The sequence below is a fragment of the Stenella coeruleoalba genome, assembly GCF_951394435.1.
Source record: "Stenella coeruleoalba genome assembly, chromosome: 5".
In the NCBI taxonomy this organism is placed as follows: domain Eukaryota; kingdom Metazoa; phylum Chordata; class Mammalia; order Artiodactyla; family Delphinidae; genus Stenella; species Stenella coeruleoalba.
In genome coordinates this window covers 64532718-64553277 of record NC_137150.1, presented here as the reverse complement: position 1 = coordinate 64553277, position 20560 = coordinate 64532718, and the positions used below count along the sequence as shown (strand labels likewise).

The 20560-nt window shown below is 46.8% G+C and overlaps 1 protein-coding gene and 1 long non-coding RNA gene across 24 annotated transcripts in view; one reads left to right on the top strand and one right to left on the bottom strand.

Moving 5' to 3' along the window:
• The window catches only part of LOC307186464, a 99784-nt gene extending 95594 nt beyond the window's left edge, over window positions 1-4190 (top strand). For all 7 annotated transcript variants that reach the window (XR_013828333.1, XR_013828334.1, XR_013828335.1 and 4 more), the window contains 2 exons: window positions 2020-2126; window positions 4055-4190. This is a non-coding gene — a long non-coding RNA (uncharacterized lncRNA). The remainder of the gene's footprint in view (window positions 1-2019; window positions 2127-4054) is intronic.
• The window catches only part of ST6GAL1 (ST6 beta-galactoside alpha-2,6-sialyltransferase 1), a 155878-nt gene that overhangs the window by 16453 nt on the left and 118865 nt on the right, over window positions 1-20560 (bottom strand). For 16 of the 17 annotated variants that reach the window (XM_079921552.1, XM_079921562.1, XM_079921553.1 and 13 more), the window contains 3 exons: window positions 8924-9022; window positions 7532-7706; window positions 2287-5132 (listed from right to left, as the gene is read on the bottom strand). In XM_079921552.1, the coding sequence (XP_079777678.1) occupies window positions 4885-5132; window positions 7532-7706; window positions 8924-9022 (522 nt within the window). In that variant the 3' untranslated portion in view covers window positions 2287-4884. Of the gene's footprint in view, window positions 1-2286; window positions 5133-7531; window positions 7707-8923; window positions 9023-20560 lie in introns of those variants that run through there. The other variant, XM_079921559.1, reaches the window with a different exon arrangement.

The following is a 20560-nucleotide window of genomic DNA, read 5'->3' as shown; positions in this document are numbered from 1 at the left end:
AATACTACACACAGACAGGGCAGGTCTAGTCTCCCAGGCTCTGATTTCTTGGAGGGCAGGTGCTGGGAGTCTTTGTCACTGTCTCCCAATGCCAGCCACAGTGGGTGCTCACTGTGCACTTGCTGGACTGAATAGAATTCCTCTCCCCATTATAAACTTGTTTTCCAGTCAATCCTGAGGACGACTGGATGGCAGCATAAATGCATTGGGTGATGGGATTTCATGGGTGCAGGTGAGGCCTTTTCCTCTCTCCTGAAACTGATGCCATTACTCAAGCCCATAAGGATGAATTTTCTGGGTTAGGGTGTTCCTGCCCCAGTTAGAGTGGAAAGTGTCTCTGGGGCCATAATGCACTCCCCATAACATCACAGAACATCCTCGAAGGCTGCCGTGAGAGTCACAGACGAGGTAGAAACCAGAGCCACACAGGGAGCTGGGAATAGGGTGGGGGTGGCAGTCCCAGAGGCCCAGTGCACCGCTTCTCTGCCTCCTGCTTATGACTGTGGAGCCATTACTGGTGTGGGTAACGCACACTTGCCAAGGTGTGAAGCATTCTGCAAGAACAAAGAGCCTGGAGTTGGGCTTCAGTCAGTAAGGGGATCTGTGGGTGGGGTGGGCATGGAGGATGCAGGTACGAATCTCTCTCTCTATTGGCCTTTCTCTTTGTGACTTGTGTCTTTCTTCTCCTTAAGCAGCTGGTGATGAAAAGAGAAGCCAGGGTCTCATTTTTCCTCCTTCACCCCTAACATACACACCTTAAAATAACCAGCAGATAGCAAAGTAGGAACCAGGGGAAAGGCAGCCTGGGGAGGTTGCAGAAGCTCCCCCAAGACCCAAACGGGGAAGCCTAGTGCCACCCCAAGGCCCAGCTCACCAGTTGAAAGGACTTTATAGAGATTTAAGGCCACTGTAAATTTGGCAAGCACAAATCTCAATTTCCAAACGAATTGAAATCTGTTTTTCTTTCACTCCTCTTTTGAGCTCCCATTCTCCTGAGATTCAGGCAGAAACCCAATCTCAGTTGAGATGGCGTTACATCTGAGTTCCAGGGAACTTGCAACGCTAAGGCATACGTGCAGGGGTCGGGGAGTAGTCTTCCGTGTTATCTGACCTCTCAACACTACTCAGGGGTCCCTCATTCACGATCTCATCACTCAGCTGCTTCTTTGCCTCTCCAGGCATGGGAGCTCTTCAAGGCTGCCTAAGGTCCAATCTGCCTGGACTAGAGCCCCGTGAAAGCCTTGCTCTCCAAGGATTTGCTGGTCCTTCCTAGAGCTTTGGCTGGGGACACGGCACAGGGCCCTCTCTCCAGGTCCTGAGACAGCCTGGTTCCTCTCAGTGTTCTTTCCAGCCCCACTCCAGGGGACTCTGTTGTAGGTAAGGAGTTATAAGCGGGGGTGGGGAAATATTTGTTTGCTAGGGCTGCCATAACAAAGCACCACGAACCGGGTGATTTCAACAGTAGAAATTTTGGTCTCACAGTCCTGGAGACTGGAAGTCCGAGATCAAGGTGTCAGCAGGGTTGGTTCTTTCTGAGGGCTGGGAGGGAAAATCTTCCGTGCCTCTCCTCTAGTTTCTGGTGGTTCACTGGCAACCTCTGGCTTGGAGAAGCATCACCCCGACTTCTGCCTTCATCTTCACATGGCGTTCTCCCTGTGTGCACGTCTACCTCTAAATTCCCCCTTTTGTAAGCACACCAGTCATACTGGATTAGGGGCTCACCCAGCTCCAGTATGACCTCATCTTAACCAATTGTCTATTTCCAAATAAGGTCACATTCTGAGGTACTAGGGGTCAAGACTTCAACATATGAATCTAGGAGGACATATTCAGCCCATAACAGGAGGCGGGCAGGGCAGTTCATGGGGAAGAGGAATGATTCTTTTCTCCACTTACTCCTGCGCCTCCTCAGGATTTGTATGTAAACAATTTGGCTGTTCCCTTGGGACATCATTCCTTTAAGGGTTTTAGGCTTTTGAAACCAACCTTTTTTTCATTCTGCTTTCTGCCCTACTGCAGCCCTTCCCTGAGGTGTTGGATGAACCACAGCTTCATCATTTGAATCCCAGCAAGAGCAAAAGGAAGAAAGTAAACCAGTCACTATCTCAAAGATGCTGTCCTGCCATGTAAGTAAGCATTCCTTTTCCTGGAGTGTTGAAAAGAGAGGCTAAGAGGCCAGAGGAGCTTGTGGGGGAGGATTTGGGGGTTTGGAATTCCAGTTGTGTCCTCTTTGGAGACAAGAATTGACAATGAGCAGTTGTTCCCTTAGCAAGTAAGAAAAGAGGGACAAGCTTTTTCAAAAACATTTATTTTAAAATTTTACATAATCTTTGGGTAATTCAGAATTAGCTTAGTCATGATTCAGAAGTTTCTGAGACTGATGTCTCAACTCCAAACCAATATCAATAGCTTATCTGATTGATGGAAGGATTTCAGGACCTCATGGTATAGAATGAACAGATGGCTACTGAAGAAAACAGAACACCTTAGAGACAGTGGCTTTCCTACAGGACTCGGTCATAATTTTTAAATTACCTGTCACAAATATTAAACATCTTATCAGGCTAATGATAATATCCACATCTTATTTGCATTCTACCGGTTTCCATGTAGAGAAAGCACAGAATGAAATTAACTTGATCCCTTAATAATAACAACTAAAAGCTAGCATCTACCCAGTGTAGTCTTAGTGTCCACACCAACATCTCGCTCCTGATGATGGAATGCCACCTTCCTCTGCACTCAGTGCTCATGATTCAGAGATTGTGAGGAATTCGTGGGCCCAGAGACATGGAAAAGACTCATGTTACACAGCAGCCAGTGGCCCCAGTGCTCTGCCCATCCCCGAGCAGATCAGGCCTAAGCTGCAGGCAGGGAGGAGGAGGGGCACGTTCTGCACCCTCCACTCCCTCGGATGGTTTCCAGGGTGTTCTAAGCAGGGTAGGTGTAGTCTCCCAATAGGACATTAACTTCCCTCAGGACAAGGACCCCTCTCTGGCCTTCAAAGCAGGGTCCTGCCCAGATGTGGGCACAGAGCAGGTCCTTAGTAAAGGAAGGGAGGAATGCAGCATGTACTGAGCACCTACAATATGCCAGGTAACCCTCACAGCACCTGTGAAGCAGGCTTATCACCCATTTTACAGATGTGGAAACAGAGGCTCAGAGAGGAGAATTTGCCCATGGTGGCATATCGAGTAATAGGGGAACATCACTTTGAAGACCCAGGGCTTCTCACTCCAGAGCTCTTTCTACTGCCTCCTCAAGCCAGTGGTTTGGCAGCGAACGAGGATTCCAGCTCCAAAACAGCTGGTCTGGAGCTCAAACATTCGAGGCCCTTGAGCACACAGGGCTAGCTTTGGGAGTCCAGAAGCCTGGTCCAGTCCAGTGTGGCTCCCCATCGGGGGAGGGGACTTAGCACAATGGTCCAGGGAGTGAGTAGACAGACCACAGTGGGTAGGCCTCTGCCTGGAGACTCTGGTGTTGCTCCCTTGCAGGGAGGGGTGGAGGGTACAGCAATCTGATACACCTGGTGAGAATCAGTCATGATCTCCAGGGTTCTGACCTCTGAGAGCTACTTTAAGTCCTGGGAAACCCCATTCCCAGTCCCTGAGAGACCTTTCACAAAAGGCCCGTGAAGGTCCAAAAAAAAAAAAATGGGTGAGGATATTTTAAAGTGGAAAATGCTTAAAAGTAATTTTGGAGGAGGAAGAGTAAAGGGAAAAACAAGATTGCAGGAGGAGGTTTGGGGGTAGGCATCCAACAGGAAGACCTGGATATGGTGTGCACGCCCAGCGGGTAGGCTAGGCTCAGAGCAGGCGAGCCTGGGGAAATCGGGCTTTTGGCATCTGGCTTGCCTGGCATCTGTCACGGGGCTGCACTTGCTGCCTCAGACATGAGGGAGGGGCTTCCTCAAAAATAACTTGAAGTTCATGTGAATTCAGGCAGCTCTTAGCGGATAAATATGGGTAGTAAAGGCAGAAAGGAAAACACATCTCAGATGACTCGGACAGAATCTGCTTGACATGTTCTTCCTCTTCTAAAATCCACTCCACAGCGCCCAGCTCCATGACGCCCTCTATGGCCCACTGACACAGGAAGCGTGTGGCCCCTGCTGGTGCAAAGATGGCAGCACAGCAAGCCCACCACCCGGCAAGCCCACAGGGCACTGAGCACACCGAATCCATTCGGCCACTCGCACTGAGCTGTAAGCAACTTGAGGATGGAGACGGTACCTTTTCTGTACTCTCATCTCCTCACACATGGAGAGGGCTGTGGGTGCATCAAGACCCTTTGCTCACCAGCACCAAGGCCAAGGGCCGCCAGACCAGCGGAGTGATAGGAACACTGCCTCTCCCAGGGCGTGGACCTGAGGAGCAGCTTAGTAGTTCTGGAGGAACTGACTGTGTTTCCTATGCCTTGTGACACTTACTTGCCCCTCAGAGGCACCTTGTAATGGGCACAATCATAATATGGGAGAGTTTGTTTAAAACATGAAATCAGTGTCTAGGTGTAGATTTCAAGCGTGACAGAGCACTGGTTTGCAAGAATAACACCATTCCAGTGGGGAAAGCAGCCCAGCTTTGGCAGCCCTGCTGGGAAAGGTGGATCTCGCATTTACCTGTGCGGGGGAGGGGCAGAGAAGACTCTGACTGGAAGGAATCCTAGGCGTGTGTACATGAGTGTGGTGGGAAGCTCTCGAGTCACACACCCCCATGACAAAAGGGCAGGCTGGGCCTGGGTCCCTGCCCTTGGATTCCTGAAGGTTCTTGCTGCCTGGACTGCAGGCAGTGATCATTCAGGAACAGCCTTCCTGGGCCCAGGGTGGCCAGGAGACCAGCTGTAAAATGCCCGGTGGAGAAGGGTGAGGGGGCCTGGCCGGGCAGCTTATGCTCCGCAGCGGATGCTCCGGAAGCCAGGCAGCGTGGCTTTTCCAAGCAGGTAAATGTCGTCGTCCGTGCCCCGGTTGAGGTGCTTCACCATGTTCTTCTCGAAGAGGAGCGGGTGGTAGGCGCCCATCGTGCAGGCGCTGTCGAAGAACTTCTGGTAGTAGTAGCACACGTCGGTCTTGCGCTTGGATGGAAGAAACTCGTAAATGTCCACCTGGTCGCACAGCGTCATCATGATGATGATGCCTGGAGAGGCGAGCAGAGGTGAGTCCTGCCCGGCAGCCCACCCCAGCTCCCCAGAGTGCTGCCCAGGGAGCCCAGCAGCTTACGCCCCCAACTCTGGGGAGGGGGCTGTCTGGAGTTCCTGAGTGTGATTCCCAGTCTGAGCTGTTCTGGGAAGCCAGTCCAGCAGGCTGTTCCTCTGGGTGCAGGGCCCTGTGCACCTTCGTAGGGTTCGTGCTGCCCTGCTCAGCACCCAGGTCAGGGCCTGGTGCACAGCAGGTCCTCCCTGAACACTAATGGGTTGGAGGGCTCCATCATCAATGAACTGATGACTGTCCATAAGCTATGTGAAGAGACAGGACAACGTGACTGAGGAGACGGAACCATTCCGTGCAGATATTACCTTCTAGCAGCTCTGTAGATGGTAACTTGGGAGGCGTTTCTTATATCAGTACCCGGAGGAACAGCGTGGGGAGGGAAGGCTTCGTGCCTCAGGTGGGAGGAGGGACCGTTGGCACAGGAGCATGCCGTGGTCTGTACTGATGCGCTCTGCTCAGTCAGGCGGGAGACAAGAGCCGGGAGGGTGTGGCCAGGTCGTGCTCTCAGGGAGGGTACAGAACACTCAGGGTGCAAACCCAGCAAGAGGTGGGAGACGCCTGCCACCACCCACGCTTGTCCCCACCTGGCTTGCTCATCTGCTTGGGGCCTCAGGTTCTTCATCTGCCCCAAGGGGGTGATTTACCCACGCTTCCTACCACATAGGCTATCGTTAGGATGCAATAACATCATGGCTCTAGACTGCTTTTGTCAACCATAAATATAGGGAATCTTTATGATGAACAGTCCTCACTAACAGCAAAACTGTAAACTGCTAGCAGCAACTCTGTTCTAGAAGAATCAGACATGGGAAAAGCCCCACCTCTGCCCTCTGGCTGCCTCCTGGTTCAGTGGGGGAGAAAAGACACCTCTGCAACTAACTGATGAAGGCACAGCAGAAGTGCTTCTAGAGATGATGGGAGGGAGCCCTCCATGAGAGAGGGTCCTGGTGCACCTCCCGGAGCACTGCTATGGGGCCTGGCAGGGGCTCTGGCCATGAGGGCTGGGCAAGGGGGAAAGCCTGGCGGTGGCGGGAATAGCATGGGCAAAGGCAGGCAGTAGGGCAATGAGAAAGTGTCCCAGGAAGCTCTCCATCTACTTCTGCTCAAAAGGGGTCCAGGGAGAGCCCCCTAATGCACCCATCCAAAAGTGGAAGAGAAAGGCATGAAGACGATGGGATGCTGAAAGCGCTTCCATCTCTTTCTATCAGGAAATGCCTCTGATAGTAAACACTTATTTGTTCGTTTGCTCAAGGAACGTTTAGCTCAGGGCTATCCTGCACCAGACCCACAAGGATGAGGCAAACGCAGTCCCTGCCCTGAGGGACTTTGCAGTCCAGTAGGGAAGATGGGTGGGCCGGGACCGTGAGGTGGGCGGGGGGCGGGGAGCCGTAGGCAGCCCTGGAGGCTCGTGGAAAGTGCCCGTGGTCCAGCTGAACTCAAAGTGAAAGGGAGGGAAGGGCAGACGGGCCATCAGGGTGGAGAGGTGTGGAGTAGGTCCAAGAAGAAAGTCTGTAGCCAACATGCAGGGCCCCCAGCACTCTGACCCCAGCCCACCCCCACGTCAGCACCCACAGCTCCATTCGTGGCCCCCAAACCCGGCTAAGCCTGACCACTCAGGCTTCTCTCAGGGCCACGACTAGGGTGGTCACTAGGGTGAACAGATTTTTGAAATTCTGAATAAAATATTATTGACTCTTCCTTTTTCCACAGATTTTAATATGGCCCAGGACAATAATGACATTATTGATCCTGTCTTTATCTAAAATTTTGATATTTTGTCTATCATAAAATTTTGCAGTAATTGTGATTTTTTTAAAAAAGATACTGTATTAAGATATCATTTGTTTCTGAATTTCTTGGCACCTCCTTCAATCGACACCTGAAGCAAGTGCTTCGCTGGCCTCATCCGAGTCTCAGCCCTGCTCCTCCTGTTTTCTTGCTGCCTCTTGTCTGTGCTTCCCGTTTCTCCATCTCCACCTGCCAAATCCTCCCCTCTCCCAGGCCTGGGCCAAGTTCTCAAACTGTCCCTCTGGAAGGGGGTCCTCTCTCCTATGGCAACGGGCTGGTCACTCTTTCCTGGCACAAACTGAACGTTGCCGCAGACACCTGACTGAACTCTCCCACTGGACACCCTGCAATTAAGGAGGCGGAGTCTATCTTATCGACCTCTGTGTCTTAGCTGGAATTTGCCTCAGCGTACAAACACAGCCAAAACCTAGCAACTGTGTGGTGAACGAACAAACGAATGAACGAATGAGACCCCAGTAGAAGGCTAATCTGTTCTAGAATCAAGCACAAGAGGTCCTTCCCCAGACATGGACTCACCGAGCATCCCAGAAGAGGGGGGGTTTGGCTGAATCTGCTCGGGGGAGATTTCTTGAATGACGTCCCACAGCTCCCAAGGCATCTGGGGCTTGAGGATGTAAAAGGGCTGATCAGGATGAAGCTTACGATAACTCTTGAAGCTATCGAAGAAACTGTAGTCGGGATTCTTGTACCACTGAAAAAGAAGGAAGAGGTCTTCTCAAGGAGAGCAACGTGCCAATGCCACTGCTGCCCCCAGGGGGTCATCCTCGTCTGAGGACTTGAGGGGAGGTGGGGAAGGACCAAGGCAGACTCCTGAGGCACAGACAATTCCGGACTTCAAGCTCTCACTCGATAGTGGGGGAGCCAGCACTGTGCTCACCAAGCTTTGAGCTTGTTGACCCTGGAACGGCTTCAGACTTCAGGATCCTAGAATCTGGGAAGGATATCAGAGCCGAGAGGGCCTCTTGGCCCTACCTAACCCCACCTCTCTTTTAAAGGGGTGAAAACGGGGGCACAGCTTGCCACATCTGTGGATTCACAGTCCTTGACCTGACCCAGGCAAATTTCAGTTCTAAGTGAGATCAACACAAAACTGGAAACTGAGGTAGTGAGAGGACAGTGCCAGGGATACCAGAGCCCATCAGCTATTGGTGTGTCCAGCATAAGAATTAAGTGTCCCAAGAACAGTGCTCTCTGTCCCTCCTCCCTAAAGCCATTCTCCTGTGGCCACTGCCACAGCCCGTATCAGGGAGAGGCCCGTATCAGGGAGAGGCCAACTGACGTGTGTAACGGTGAGAGGGTCATTCTGGAGAAGCTAGACTCCAGCAGGACTGAGACTCTTTCTCCTTCCCTGGAAAAGCTGATGTTGCAGATCTGGGCCCTCTGCTTAGCAATCAAGTCCCAGGGAAGGTGACCCCCCGACATGCACACATATTCTGTTTTCCTCCTCTGTACAATGGGAATAACCATGCTTCTGCCTATCTACTTCTTTATGTAGCTACGAGAGTGAAATGAGAAGCATCTGGAAATTGGAAGTGTGGGAAGAGTGTGGTAATATTACGTATAGAAGTGATAGTAACCACTGTCTATTCCTGCTGGTGCCCGTCAGGAATAATAATTGTATTACATGAACACAATCCACCCCAGATGGTGGGAAATCCAACCACTGTTACACCTGGTACAGACCATAATTGGGAGACAAATACATGGCAGTGCAGGGTGGGCATGGAGAGCACTGGTACAGGACAGGAATCCTTCTGAACTGCTAGTCCAGAAGTGGGGTGCCCTAAAATGGAAATAGCCAGCCCTCAGTGTGGTCCAGGTCAGCCGTGACTTTAAAACCCAGGACCTCAGGGAAATCTATAGACAAACAGGTGACTCAATCCCAATTTCCCATGGACACCCACTTACCTTTGGGATATCTGAATGGTAAATAGACGGGTCCCATACAATTAGGATTCCTTCATTGTACAAACTGTCTTTGAGGAAGCGCCCTTCTGTGGTGACCAACTGCAGGAAGAAACAGACAAGCTGTCACCTGGACATGTACATGTGACTGTTGGCTTGTAGTAATACCTGACACATTATAAGTACCACCTGAGGCCCCAGAGCCCCATGAAGCTTCTGAGTTTGGGTGCAGCACTTAACTTAAGAAGAAGGCAAAGATGCCAGCCAGAACTGTGTGGGCCTGAAAGGACATTTTGTCATAATTCATCAGCCATAGAGTAGAAAGGGTTCCACTCAGACTTTTGAGGTTGTTGGAGCCAAGGGTACAGTGAAAATGGCTCTGGGTATAGTCCCCTGCAGTCATACCTTATATGGGAGTCGGGGGGGTGAGGTTTAAAGTCAGAATCTCATATAACCAAAATGATCTCTGAAAAGCCCTTCAGTCACCTATAAAGTTCAGCACGTAGTTATTACAAAGCATGATGGAGACGGACACAGGACATCTCAGAATCTAATACAGGCCATGGTTTCTGCAGCACTGGACCAGATGCCAGTATCTGTGGTTGAGCACCAAATGAAGTAGTCGGCTCGTGTGGAGGGACCATGGCATATGCAGAAACATACGCTTAAATGTGAGAATCTCACCAGGCTGGGGCAGTGATCACGTGCACCGTGGTGGGGAACCAGCTACTGCTCCTCTCCTCCCCACACTCCCAGGCTCCCCTGCTGTCAGGCTGGCCTGGGCAAAATGTGACTGTGATAAGACTCCATGGGACAGATCAGTTTTGCAAAATCCATTAACAGCCTTTTAAAAAAGCAGAAACTAACACACCATTGTAAAGCAATTACACTCCAATAAAGATGAAAAATAAAATAAAATAAAAATATTTACTGTATACCCTTTGACTCAGTAATTTTACATTTTGGCATTTATCCTAAGAGAAGCTAAATTTGGGGAAAAATTATGAACAGAAATGTTAATTAAAGTACTTATCAAAATATGAAAAGTGTGGCAGCAGAAGGTGAAAACTACTAGACTTATTACAGAAAGACCTGGCTCAGTTCTTGGCTTTGCCACTCGTCTGATGACCGTGAGAAGGTCAGACAGTCGCCCTAGGCCTAGTGCAGGTAACACTGCCCTGCTGTCTCAAACAGGAGGTGTCTTGAGGATCAAATGCGGCACAGGAGTGAGTGAGAAAGAGAGAGAAGGGGCCCCGAAGGCTTAGCAATGAAAGCAGCTGTGTCCCTCTTAAGGGACAGAGTTGTTTTGTGTGATCTGCTGTCAGTCACCTTAAAAAGCAGGTGGGAGATGATGTTGCCCAGGTGTAAAATGAACAAATGGCAGAAATCAAAACAAGAATTGACTGGAATTGAAAGCAAGAATCACAACAATAATCCCTCCCCAGGAATTCCCTGGCGGTCCAGTGGTTAGGACTCGGCGCACTCACTGCCTGGGGGCCCAGGTTCAGTCCCTGGTTGGGGAACTAAGATCCCCGCAAGCCGCACAGCATGGCTCCCCTCCAAAAAAATCCCTCCCCACCTCGATCACTCACCATCACGAGGAGGCTGAGACTTAATCAATGTCCCTGCAGTATCTGAAGAATGACTATGGGAAGATGGGTGGTCTGTACAACCAAGGATGGCAATTTGCCAAGAGCCTCTAAGGTCATTCAGCTACCCCGTCCCCACACCTTCCCCCAGACGTAGGAAGGTACTGGGAGCCTGAAGAATATCATCTCATTTCCTCAGTGTATCTTTGAAACAAGAACTATTGGTGGTGGGCCCACCCTGGCCAGAGATTGTGCAGTTGTACTGCGTGCTAAGGAGCCCCCAGGCAGTCACAGGGTGCCAGAGTGAGGATGGCCATGAGGTAAGTGAATGTTAAGGGACAAATAAGACTAGGCAAGTCAAGGGAGTGAGGAGGGAGAGGGAAGAGGACCTGGACAGAAGAAACGACGTGTGCAAATCCCCAGATATGAGAATACATGGCAGAGACTGCTAGATGTCACCCCATACCCATCCTCTCTTTCCTCCTTGGTAACAGATACCTCAACACATGGCTACCTAAAATAAAGACTACCTGAAATAAAAATTTCCCAGCCTCTCTTACAGCTAAGTATGGCCATGTGACAAAATGTTGGCCAAAGGTGTGTAAGCAAGTGTGACTTCCAGGAACTGTTCTTAGAGTCAGGGTTATGCCCGCCCTTGTTCATTCCTCCTTCCTGCTGGCAAAAAGTGGATGTGATGGCTGGAGCTTGAGCAGCCATCTTGGACCATGAAGTGCAAGTCACATGTTAGAATGGCAGATGCACAAGGGAGTAGAAGCTTGAGTTCCTGACTCTCTGGAACACCATACCAACTCTAGACTTCTTTTACATGAAAAATACATTTTTATCTTGTTAAGCTAGTGTTGAGAGGCGGGCAGAGTATTCCTGTCACTTGCAGCCAAACCTAATTCTAATTAGTAGAGTGAATAGCTTTTTTGGGAATTGCAGTTTGTCCAGTGGCTTAGATACAAAAGGAGGGCCAGAAGGGGTCAGAGAAGTGTAGGCAGGGGCCACACCAGGGAGCTTAGCATTTCCTCAGTAGATTACAGGACCAGTGAAGGCTTGTAAGTGAGAAGAATCCAAACTGACCCGTGTTCTGGACTAGAGTTTTTACAGAAAAGGAGATCAGATAGAAGCTGCTGCTATAGCCTAAGTAAAAAATGATGGGGAAATGAAAAAGAGTTACAACTGTCAGCTGTAGGCTTGTAGACTAACTGGTTGTTGAAAGTGAAGAAAAAAGAGGTCAAGGTGACTCCTGGACCTCAGGCCATTTCCTAAAATGAGAACTTGGAAAGAAGAGCAGCTGGTATGTGCCTTTGGGAGTGGAGTGGGGATTTGAAGTTCAAGGATGAGGCAACTGACCTGGAGTCCCACAGGTGAGCGGCCATAGGAACTAGGAGGGGCCCCACACCTTCCAACATTAAGCACTGTCCTCTTTCTGTGGAGAACACGGTAACTCACAGCACAGGAATTCAGCGCTATAGTCCAAAGGCAGAGTGTGCATCCTGGCAGACAGGGCTTTGCAAGGTAGACATGTTTGAGCGGGTGACAGGGAGGCCCCAGGGGGAAGTGGAACACCCTCACACTATTTTTTACATGACTTTCATGACTGAACTCTACAATTTCACTCCCTGTCCCATCCCACTCCACCCCCCATTCAAAAAAAAAATCTGCTGGTATATTGAAAGTCTAAGCCTTAAGCTATGCTTCTTTCTGTGCAGAGGACCTGACACCAGGTGATTTATCCCTACTCACTTACCTTCTCTGGGCCCCAGGTGCCTTATTTATAGGACATGACCATCCTGTAAGTCCCTGCCTGGGTGACCAGCCATGTCTGGACAACATCTCAGTCTGTCATTTGTCCAACTGCAGCACAAGTGACTTAAAAATAAAGCTCTTCTCAGATGCTCCTGTACTCACCCACATGCACAGTCTGACCTGAGTTCAGGGATCCCCAGGGCCTCATGATGAAGAAAGCAAGTCATTGCCAGAGCAACGGAGCCCCCAGGCAGTACATGCCAGGAAAAGACTACACTTGGGAGATGGACTGTTGCTGTTTAGCAACCTGTTTAAAGTAAACTTTGCAGTCATAAAGTAAGAAATAGTCACTGCAGAAAGTTAGAAAATACAGGAATCCACGTGCACGCGCGCGCGCGCGCGCACACACACACACACACACACACACACACACAATCTATCTACATACATATGGAAGAAAATAATCATGCATAACTGCATTCTTCAGATATTCCCACTGTGAATATGTGAGTCTTTTATCGTACCAGATCTTTCTTCCCCTCTGTTATGAACTGAATTATGTCCCCCTGCACCAAATTCATATGTTGAATCCCTAACCCCCAGTGTAACTATATTGGAGATGATAGGGCCTTTGGAGAGGTAATTAAGGTTAAACAAGGTCATAAGGATGGGGCCCTAATCTAATAAAACTGATGTCCTTATAAGAAAAAGGAAGAGACAGCAGAGATCTCTCTCCCCCCAACCGACATGCACATGAGATGGCATAGAGAGAAGGTGGCCATCCATAAGCCAGGAAGAGCCCTTGTCAGAAACCAACCTTGATGACACCTTGGTCTAGTATTTCTGGCCTCCAGAACTGAGAAAATAAATCTCTCTGTTTCAGCCACCCCATCTGTGGCGTTTTGTCATGGCAGGCCTAGGAAACTAATACACCGTGTGTGTGTGTGTATGTGTAGATATTGATATCTCTTAACTATAGAGCTTAGGCTTAGTGGTTTTGTTAAACTCAGACAACAGTCCAGTTCGATGTCTTCTCGCTTACCCCTCACAATATTTCCAAGCCCCAAACAGGGCTTGAAAAGGAAACTGAGAGGTTATGAAACTGGCCCAAGATCACACAGCTAGGAAGGGATGGAGCTGGGTTGCAAATCAAGGTATGTCTGACCTCCCACTGTACTAGGCAATCTTTCAAAAATGTTAAGGGACGATAAAGTTTGTGTTCTGGCCACCAGATTTGCAAATTTGCCACAGTTGCAAAGCTAGCTAGTGCTCTAGGAAGACAAAGAGGTCTTCAAGGTCTTCCGTAGACCTGAAAAATGATATGAAGGCTCTGGGCCTTAAGGGAAGGCCTGACCATTGTAAACTGGACCTGGACAGGGAAGTGCTAAACAGAAGGGCACCACAAATTGAAACCCACCACAAACCCCAAATCAGAGGGGCCCGTAATTCTACCTAGAATCACAGGAAAGGTCATCCAAAGAACCATAATATATTAGAGGAAGTAAATGTTGGAAAGTACTTAAATGTTCAAGCAAAGGAGATTGAAAGAATAAGCTGTGAAACTCCCCCACAAAGCAGTACTATGCAGCTGCAACAAAGAATGAGGAAGATTTCTCTGAACTGATATGGAGTAGTTTCCAGAAGGTACTGGGAAAAGGCAGACTGTAAAAGAGCATATATAGTCTACTACATTTTTGTAAGGAGTAAGGTGAATTAAAACATATATATTTATATATATATTTGTCTTTACAAATAGAAACATATAAGTATAAATCACACAACAGTAGTGAGTTACCTACAAAGGGTGGTGGTGAAACAGGGTGGAAGGAATTCAGGAGTGAGTAACACTCACCTTTTTGGATACCTTTTTGGATAGTTTTGAATTTTGGAAGCATGTTAATATTCTGTGTTTTTTTTTTTTTTAAGTAAGGAAAAGGAAAACCTAGAACTGGAACAAAATGAATACAGTTGAATTTCAAATGAATTCATAATCGAAGTGAAGAGAAACAGAAGGACTAATCGAGGTAACTTAGGGTTACCTCATTATTTGGCCATATCCCCTCAGTCTTGGGCAGGGTGTGAAAGAGAATTGCAAACAAATCCTAAACTTTGATAGGTTTGTTTTATGTAGAGATATGCAAAACAATTTTCAAATTACTTTAGATGTACTATAGATATGAGCAAATAAATCAGTGTGCTGATGTTGTTAGAAGGGGGATTCTCACTTTGAAAGAAGGGGGGGGTTACAAATACACAATGGGGAAGGCAAGGAATACCTTCATGTGGAAAGACTGAGGTATCAATTTAAGTCTGTCATTTCTAAAATAGGTATCTTTGCATGTATATACATGTGTCTATGTAGGTGTGTATACATATACACGTATGCATATGTGTAAATGAATGAATACACATGTATGAGTACTGTGTGTGTACATGCATATATTTCCTCTACCTGCTGAAAGGGCCAAGAAGCAAAGACAACCTCGTTAGGCATGAACATATCTAGTACCTAGATCTTGGTCTCTAATACCATTTTTCACTTAAAGGAACCAGGGCTCCTTGGGAAAAACTGGCCTATCCCAGAAGTAGGGGAGGATAGTATGGGGAAATAAAACTTCCCAGGATCTCTCGGCACTCCTGCAGAAAGCCCCAGATTCCTGAGACTTTATAAACAATGAGAATAAAATCTATAGCTATTTGTCTAGTTAATTGCTCTTCTCTGACTCAAAACATAGTAAAACTTCGCTTATCTCCCCCAAGAAGCTAAATGGTTACAGCTCAGACTATATCTCTAGGTTAATACAAATATATTCTAAGAGACCAGGAAGACCGGAGCAGGAGGAAAGAGCCCAGGAACTTAGGGACAGCTCTAGGTAAGTTTATTTATATTCCAAAGGGCTGGAGTAAGAAGGGGACTCTTTTTCAGCTACCTCCTGCCTTTTATAAGCAAGGGAAAAAAATGACTTATTTTTTGTCCCTTGCTTATAGGGTACCTGGCTACTCATGTAGGATAATTGGCCTGGCTCTTATTGCATTGCACTAGGAATAAGAATGTAAGCGGAGACTAATGCACTTCTTACTTACTCTAAGGTATTTAAATAAGAAATCTGTCTCTGAGCCAGAACACTTTGTGCATTCAGGATAAAATTAATAAAGATGAAATATTAAAAACCCAACAGATAGGTTACAAAATGAACTGGAACATCTTGTTATGCCAGAAAGTATAGAAGTATTTTAAAAAATGATGAGGGCATGCATGTCATGGGGAAACAAGAGCCAGCTTGACGGAACTCCCACTAGCCAGATCTGGGACAAGTTGAACACCTAAGTAGTTCAGAACCGTAATGAATTAGAAACCATTGAAAATATAGGAATCTCTGAGTTCTTACCAATAACAAATACAAAAAGAAAAGAAAGAAAGAAAGGGAGGGAGGAAAGGAGGGAGGGAGGGAGGGAGGAAGGAAATAAATGGAGGAGGAGAAGGGAGGCTTCTTGCTTATAATAAAATTCTGAGTGCCAGCTGGATTACATGGAGAAGGGAGAGCTGAAGTTAAAAGACCCATCATTTTTCAGCCATCATAGTAAAGGCTGGCTCAGGCAAAAGTGATCGATGAATGTTAAACGTAGGAGGGAATTTTGATCTGGAGCAGAATAATGGCACAGTATTAAAAGTGTTCACTCATAGACCGCAAGGGAAAAATGTAATTATACAGTGGCCAAATCAAACAACACCATATCCAAGCTGAAGGGCAGATGGACACTGGATGCCTCCTGATATGATGCTCTTAGGAGGATACAGTGTCATTTGTGTAGTTTTCCAGCCAGGAATACAGAAACTGAATTTAATACTGAGAAAGCATCAGATAAACCCTAAATTTTAAAAAACTTTAAAGAAGGACTTTATTCTTCAAAAATGTCAGTGTCTTAAACGATAGAGGATATGGAAATATTCTAGGTTGAAGGAGACTAAAGAGGCGTAACAACTAGATGCAACACGTGATCCTAATCTGGATCTTGTGCTAGAAGAAAAAATATGCCATAAAAGACATTATTGGGTCAATTAACAAAACTGCAATGCAGCCAGATTAAGGTATGGTATCAGTGTAAATGTATGAAGTTGATAACTATATTTTGGTTACATAAGACATATTCTTAGGAAGTACACATTAAAGTATTATCTTGGTCAGTTCAGGCTACTATAACAAAATACCACAGACTGGATGCCTTAAACAACAGACATTTCTTTCTCACAGCTCTGGAGGCTGGAAAGTCCAAGATCAAGGTACCAGCAGATTCAGCTACCAGGTGAGGGCCCACTTCCTGGCTTGCAGATGGCTGCTTTCTCCCTGTGTCCTCACATGGTAAAAAGAGAGCAAGCTCTAGTCTCTCTCCTTATTTTTTTATGAGGACAGCAATCCCATCGTGGAAGCCCCTCCCTCAAGACCTCTTCTATACCTAATTATTTCCCATTTGCCCCGTCTCCAAATACCATCACATTGGGGGTTAGGACTTCAACATATGAATTTGGGGGAGAAACATTCAGTCCATAACGTTCTACCCCTGTATCCCCCAAAATCATGTCCTTCTCACGTACAAAACACATTAATTCTACCCCAACATCCCCAAAAGTTTTAACTCATTCCGGTATCAACTCTAAAGGCTGAAGTCCAAAGTCTTATCTAAATATTATTATCTAAACCAGAAGAGAGCAAAACGATTCAACCTGAAGTTAAACTGTTCTCCTGCTGTGAACCTGTGAAACTGGATAAATTATGTGTTTCCTAAATACAGTGGTGGAACAGGCATAGAGTAGAGATTCTCATTCCAAAAGGGAGAAATTAGAAGGAAGAAAGAAGTGACAGGTTCCAAGAAAGTCTAAGCCTAGCAAAGTACATACCATTAGATCTTAAGGCTTGAGAATAATCCTCTCTGGTTTGATGCTCTGCCTTATAGACGTGGTGGGGCATCAGTCCCACCTGCGTGGCTCTGCCGGGTAGGAGTCACTCCCCCAAGGCCCTGGGCAGCTGCCATATGGCCTACTGAGGTCAAGGCAGTGCCCTGCCCCCTTTGAAACCAAGGAGGCAGCCCTGATGGTCTCTGAATCACCATTGGGTTCATTCTTCCCTTGTCTTGAAGAATGGTATATGTTTGCGGGCAAAGAGCTCTATAGTTTGGTCCTGTAGAATCTAAGTTTGACAGCCTGCCTTCATTTTGTCCTGTATCCACACTCGTTCAGTTCACACTAGCAGTGTTTCTGCTGGGGTGGCTGATTAGGTCTGTGGTTCACTCCCACACTGACCTTTTTATCAAATGCTTGTTGGGCCATCCTCTTAGTTTTTTTCAGAACAAGTTTTCTCATTTTTTGCAATATAGATAAGCTGAGAATTTTCCAAATCTTTTAAGTTCTGTTTCCTTTTTGCTAAACCATTCCTTCTTCAATTCATTTCTCTCCTCTCACATTTTACTAAAAGCAGTCACGAGGAACCAAGCCACTCCTTCAGTGCTTTCCCTAAGGCAATTTCTAAAAATTGCCTCAGCTAAATATCCAGTTTCTTCACTCACAAGTTCCACCTTCCACAAAACATTAGAACACAGTTCAGCCAAGTCCTCTGCCACTTTATAACAAGGGTCACTTGTTCTCCACTGGTCAATAACATGTTCCTCGTGTCATTTCCATCTGAGAGACCACACCAGAATGGCCTTTATCATCCATATTTCTGCCAACGTTCTGTTTATGATTATCTGTCTTCTCTAAAAGGAGGTGTTCTCGGGCTCCCCTGGTGGCGCAGTGGTTGAGAGTCCGCCTGCCGATGCACGGGACACGGGTTCGTGCCCCGGTCCGCGAAGATCCCACGCGCCGCGGAGCAGCTGGGCCCGTGAGCCATGGCCGCTGAGCCTGCGCATCTGGAGCCTGTGCTCCGCAACGGGAGAGGCCACAACAGTGAGAGGCCCGCGTACCGCAAAAAAAAAAAAAAAAAAAAAAAAAGAGGCGTTCTCTCCAGCTCTCCTCTTTTCCTTCTGAGTCCTCACCAGAATTTCCCTCTGTCTGTATTTCTAGTGTGCCCTTCAGAACTCCTCCAGCTTCTACCAGTTTCCCAGTTCCAAAGCCACTTGCACGCTTTCAGGTATTTGTATAGCAGCACTCTGTTTCTCGGTACCAAAAAATCATAGTCTGCTCAGGTTGCGATAACAAAACACCATAGACTGGGTAACTTAAACAACAGATATTTATTTCTCATAGTTCTGGAGGCTGGGAAGTCCAAGGTCAAGGTGCCAGCAGATTGGTTCCTGGTGAGGGCCCTCATCCTGGCTTGCAGATGGCCACCTTCTAACTGTGTCCTTAATGGCGGAGAGAGAGCGAGCTCTGGTCCCTCTTCCCCCTCTTATAAGGATCCTAATCCCTTCATCATGGGGGCGCCACCCTCAGGACCTCATCTAAACATAATTCTCTCCCCAAAGCCCCACCTCCCTCCAAATACTATCATATTGGATAGTTAGGGCTTCAACGTAAAATTTGTGGGAGAGCTGTAAACTTTCGGTCTGTAACAAATATTTAGGGCTTGATGTCTGCAATGTACACAACTTACTCTCAAATGAAAAAAAATATGAAAGATGGATAGATCAGATGATATAGCAATGGGGTAAAATGAAAAAATAAGTGAATCTGGATAAATGGTATATAGGCATTCTTTGTATTTGTCATATTATTGCAACTTTTCTGGAAGTTTTCAAGTATTTTCAAATAAAAAGTTTAACAAAACGAAGTTTGGAGGCAATCCACTGAGTGAACAGAAGGTTCTTTGGACTATATTTCATTCAACAAATATTTCTTGCACATCTACTACGTAATGGGCACTATCCTGGGCACTTGGGCATTGGGCATCAATGAACAAAACAGGCCCAAAGTGCCTCCTCTCATAGTGGGAGAGCTAAGTGATAAATGAGATGGATAAATTATATGATGGGAGTGAGAAAACATGGACTTAGAACGTGTCACCAGAGAGCCAGGAAAGAGTCCTGGACAGGCCGTTAGGAAGGCTTCAGCCTACATGGGCCTGCCATTGTCCTCTGTGCAACTGTACAGCTCACCTTCTCCTCTCAGGCCTCAGTTATCTCATTTGTAAAATGAAACAATCAGGCAAGACCCTGAGCTTCACAAAGGCAGGGAGCATGTCTGTTTCTGTTTTACTGCTGTTGTTGGCAGCTGAGTTCTAGCCCTGTTCACTAAGTCTGGCATGGAGCAGGTGATCAGTAATTCATTCTGAAATGAATGAATGGCTAGTTGATCTCCAAAGTCCTTTTCGGCTCTGGGATTTCCAATACCATTTGGATCACCTTAAAGGATGTCATGTCACTTCAGACATCACATCTTATTCCACAGATATTAGAAGGATAATGAGGAAATATTATGAACAACTTTATGCTAACAAAGTCGATAACGTAGAAGAAATGAACAAATTTCTTGAAAGATATAGACTAACAAAGCTCGGGAAGAAGAAACAAGTGACATGAATAACCCTGTGTCTATTAAAGAAGTTGAATTTGTAGCTAAAAACCTTCCCACAAGGTAAATTCTAGGCCCAGATGACTTTACTGGTGAACTCTACCAAACACTCAGGAAAAAAGTAATACCAGTTCTACACAAACCCTTCCAGAAAATTTTAGACGAACCATTCCCAGCTCACTCTACAAAGATAGCATTACTCTGATATCAAAAATACAGACAGACATAACAAGAAAGGAAAATTACAAACCTATATCCCTCATGAACACAGACGCAAAAATTCCTAGCAAATGACCTCAAAGTGTAGACATTTGATGATTGAGTGAGATTCTGATGTAAGCACTGGTTGTACGTGGTGACTGAGCTGAAATGTGGTGTGAGGTCAGATAGCAGGTTATTTTAAAGATAGCTATTTTCCACAAATTAAATATAGGTTTTGAATGTTCCCTTCAAAATTCAGTAGTGCCCTCACAGAAAGAACTCCATGCCAAAGAACTCCAGGCCGGGGGTATCGGCCCCACACTGGAGTACACCCTGCTTTTTTTTCATTGCAGTAAGAACACTTAACATGAGATCTACGCTCTTAACCAATTTTTAAGTGCAAAATATAGTACTGTTAACTATCGGCACAAGGTAGAGCAGATCTCTAAGAACTTATTTATCTTGCACAATTGAAACTTTATACCCATTGAATAGCAACTCCCCATCTGTCCCTCACCCCAGCCCCTGGCAACCACCATTCAACAATCTGCTTCTATAGAATATTACTCAGCATCAAAAAAGAAGGAAATT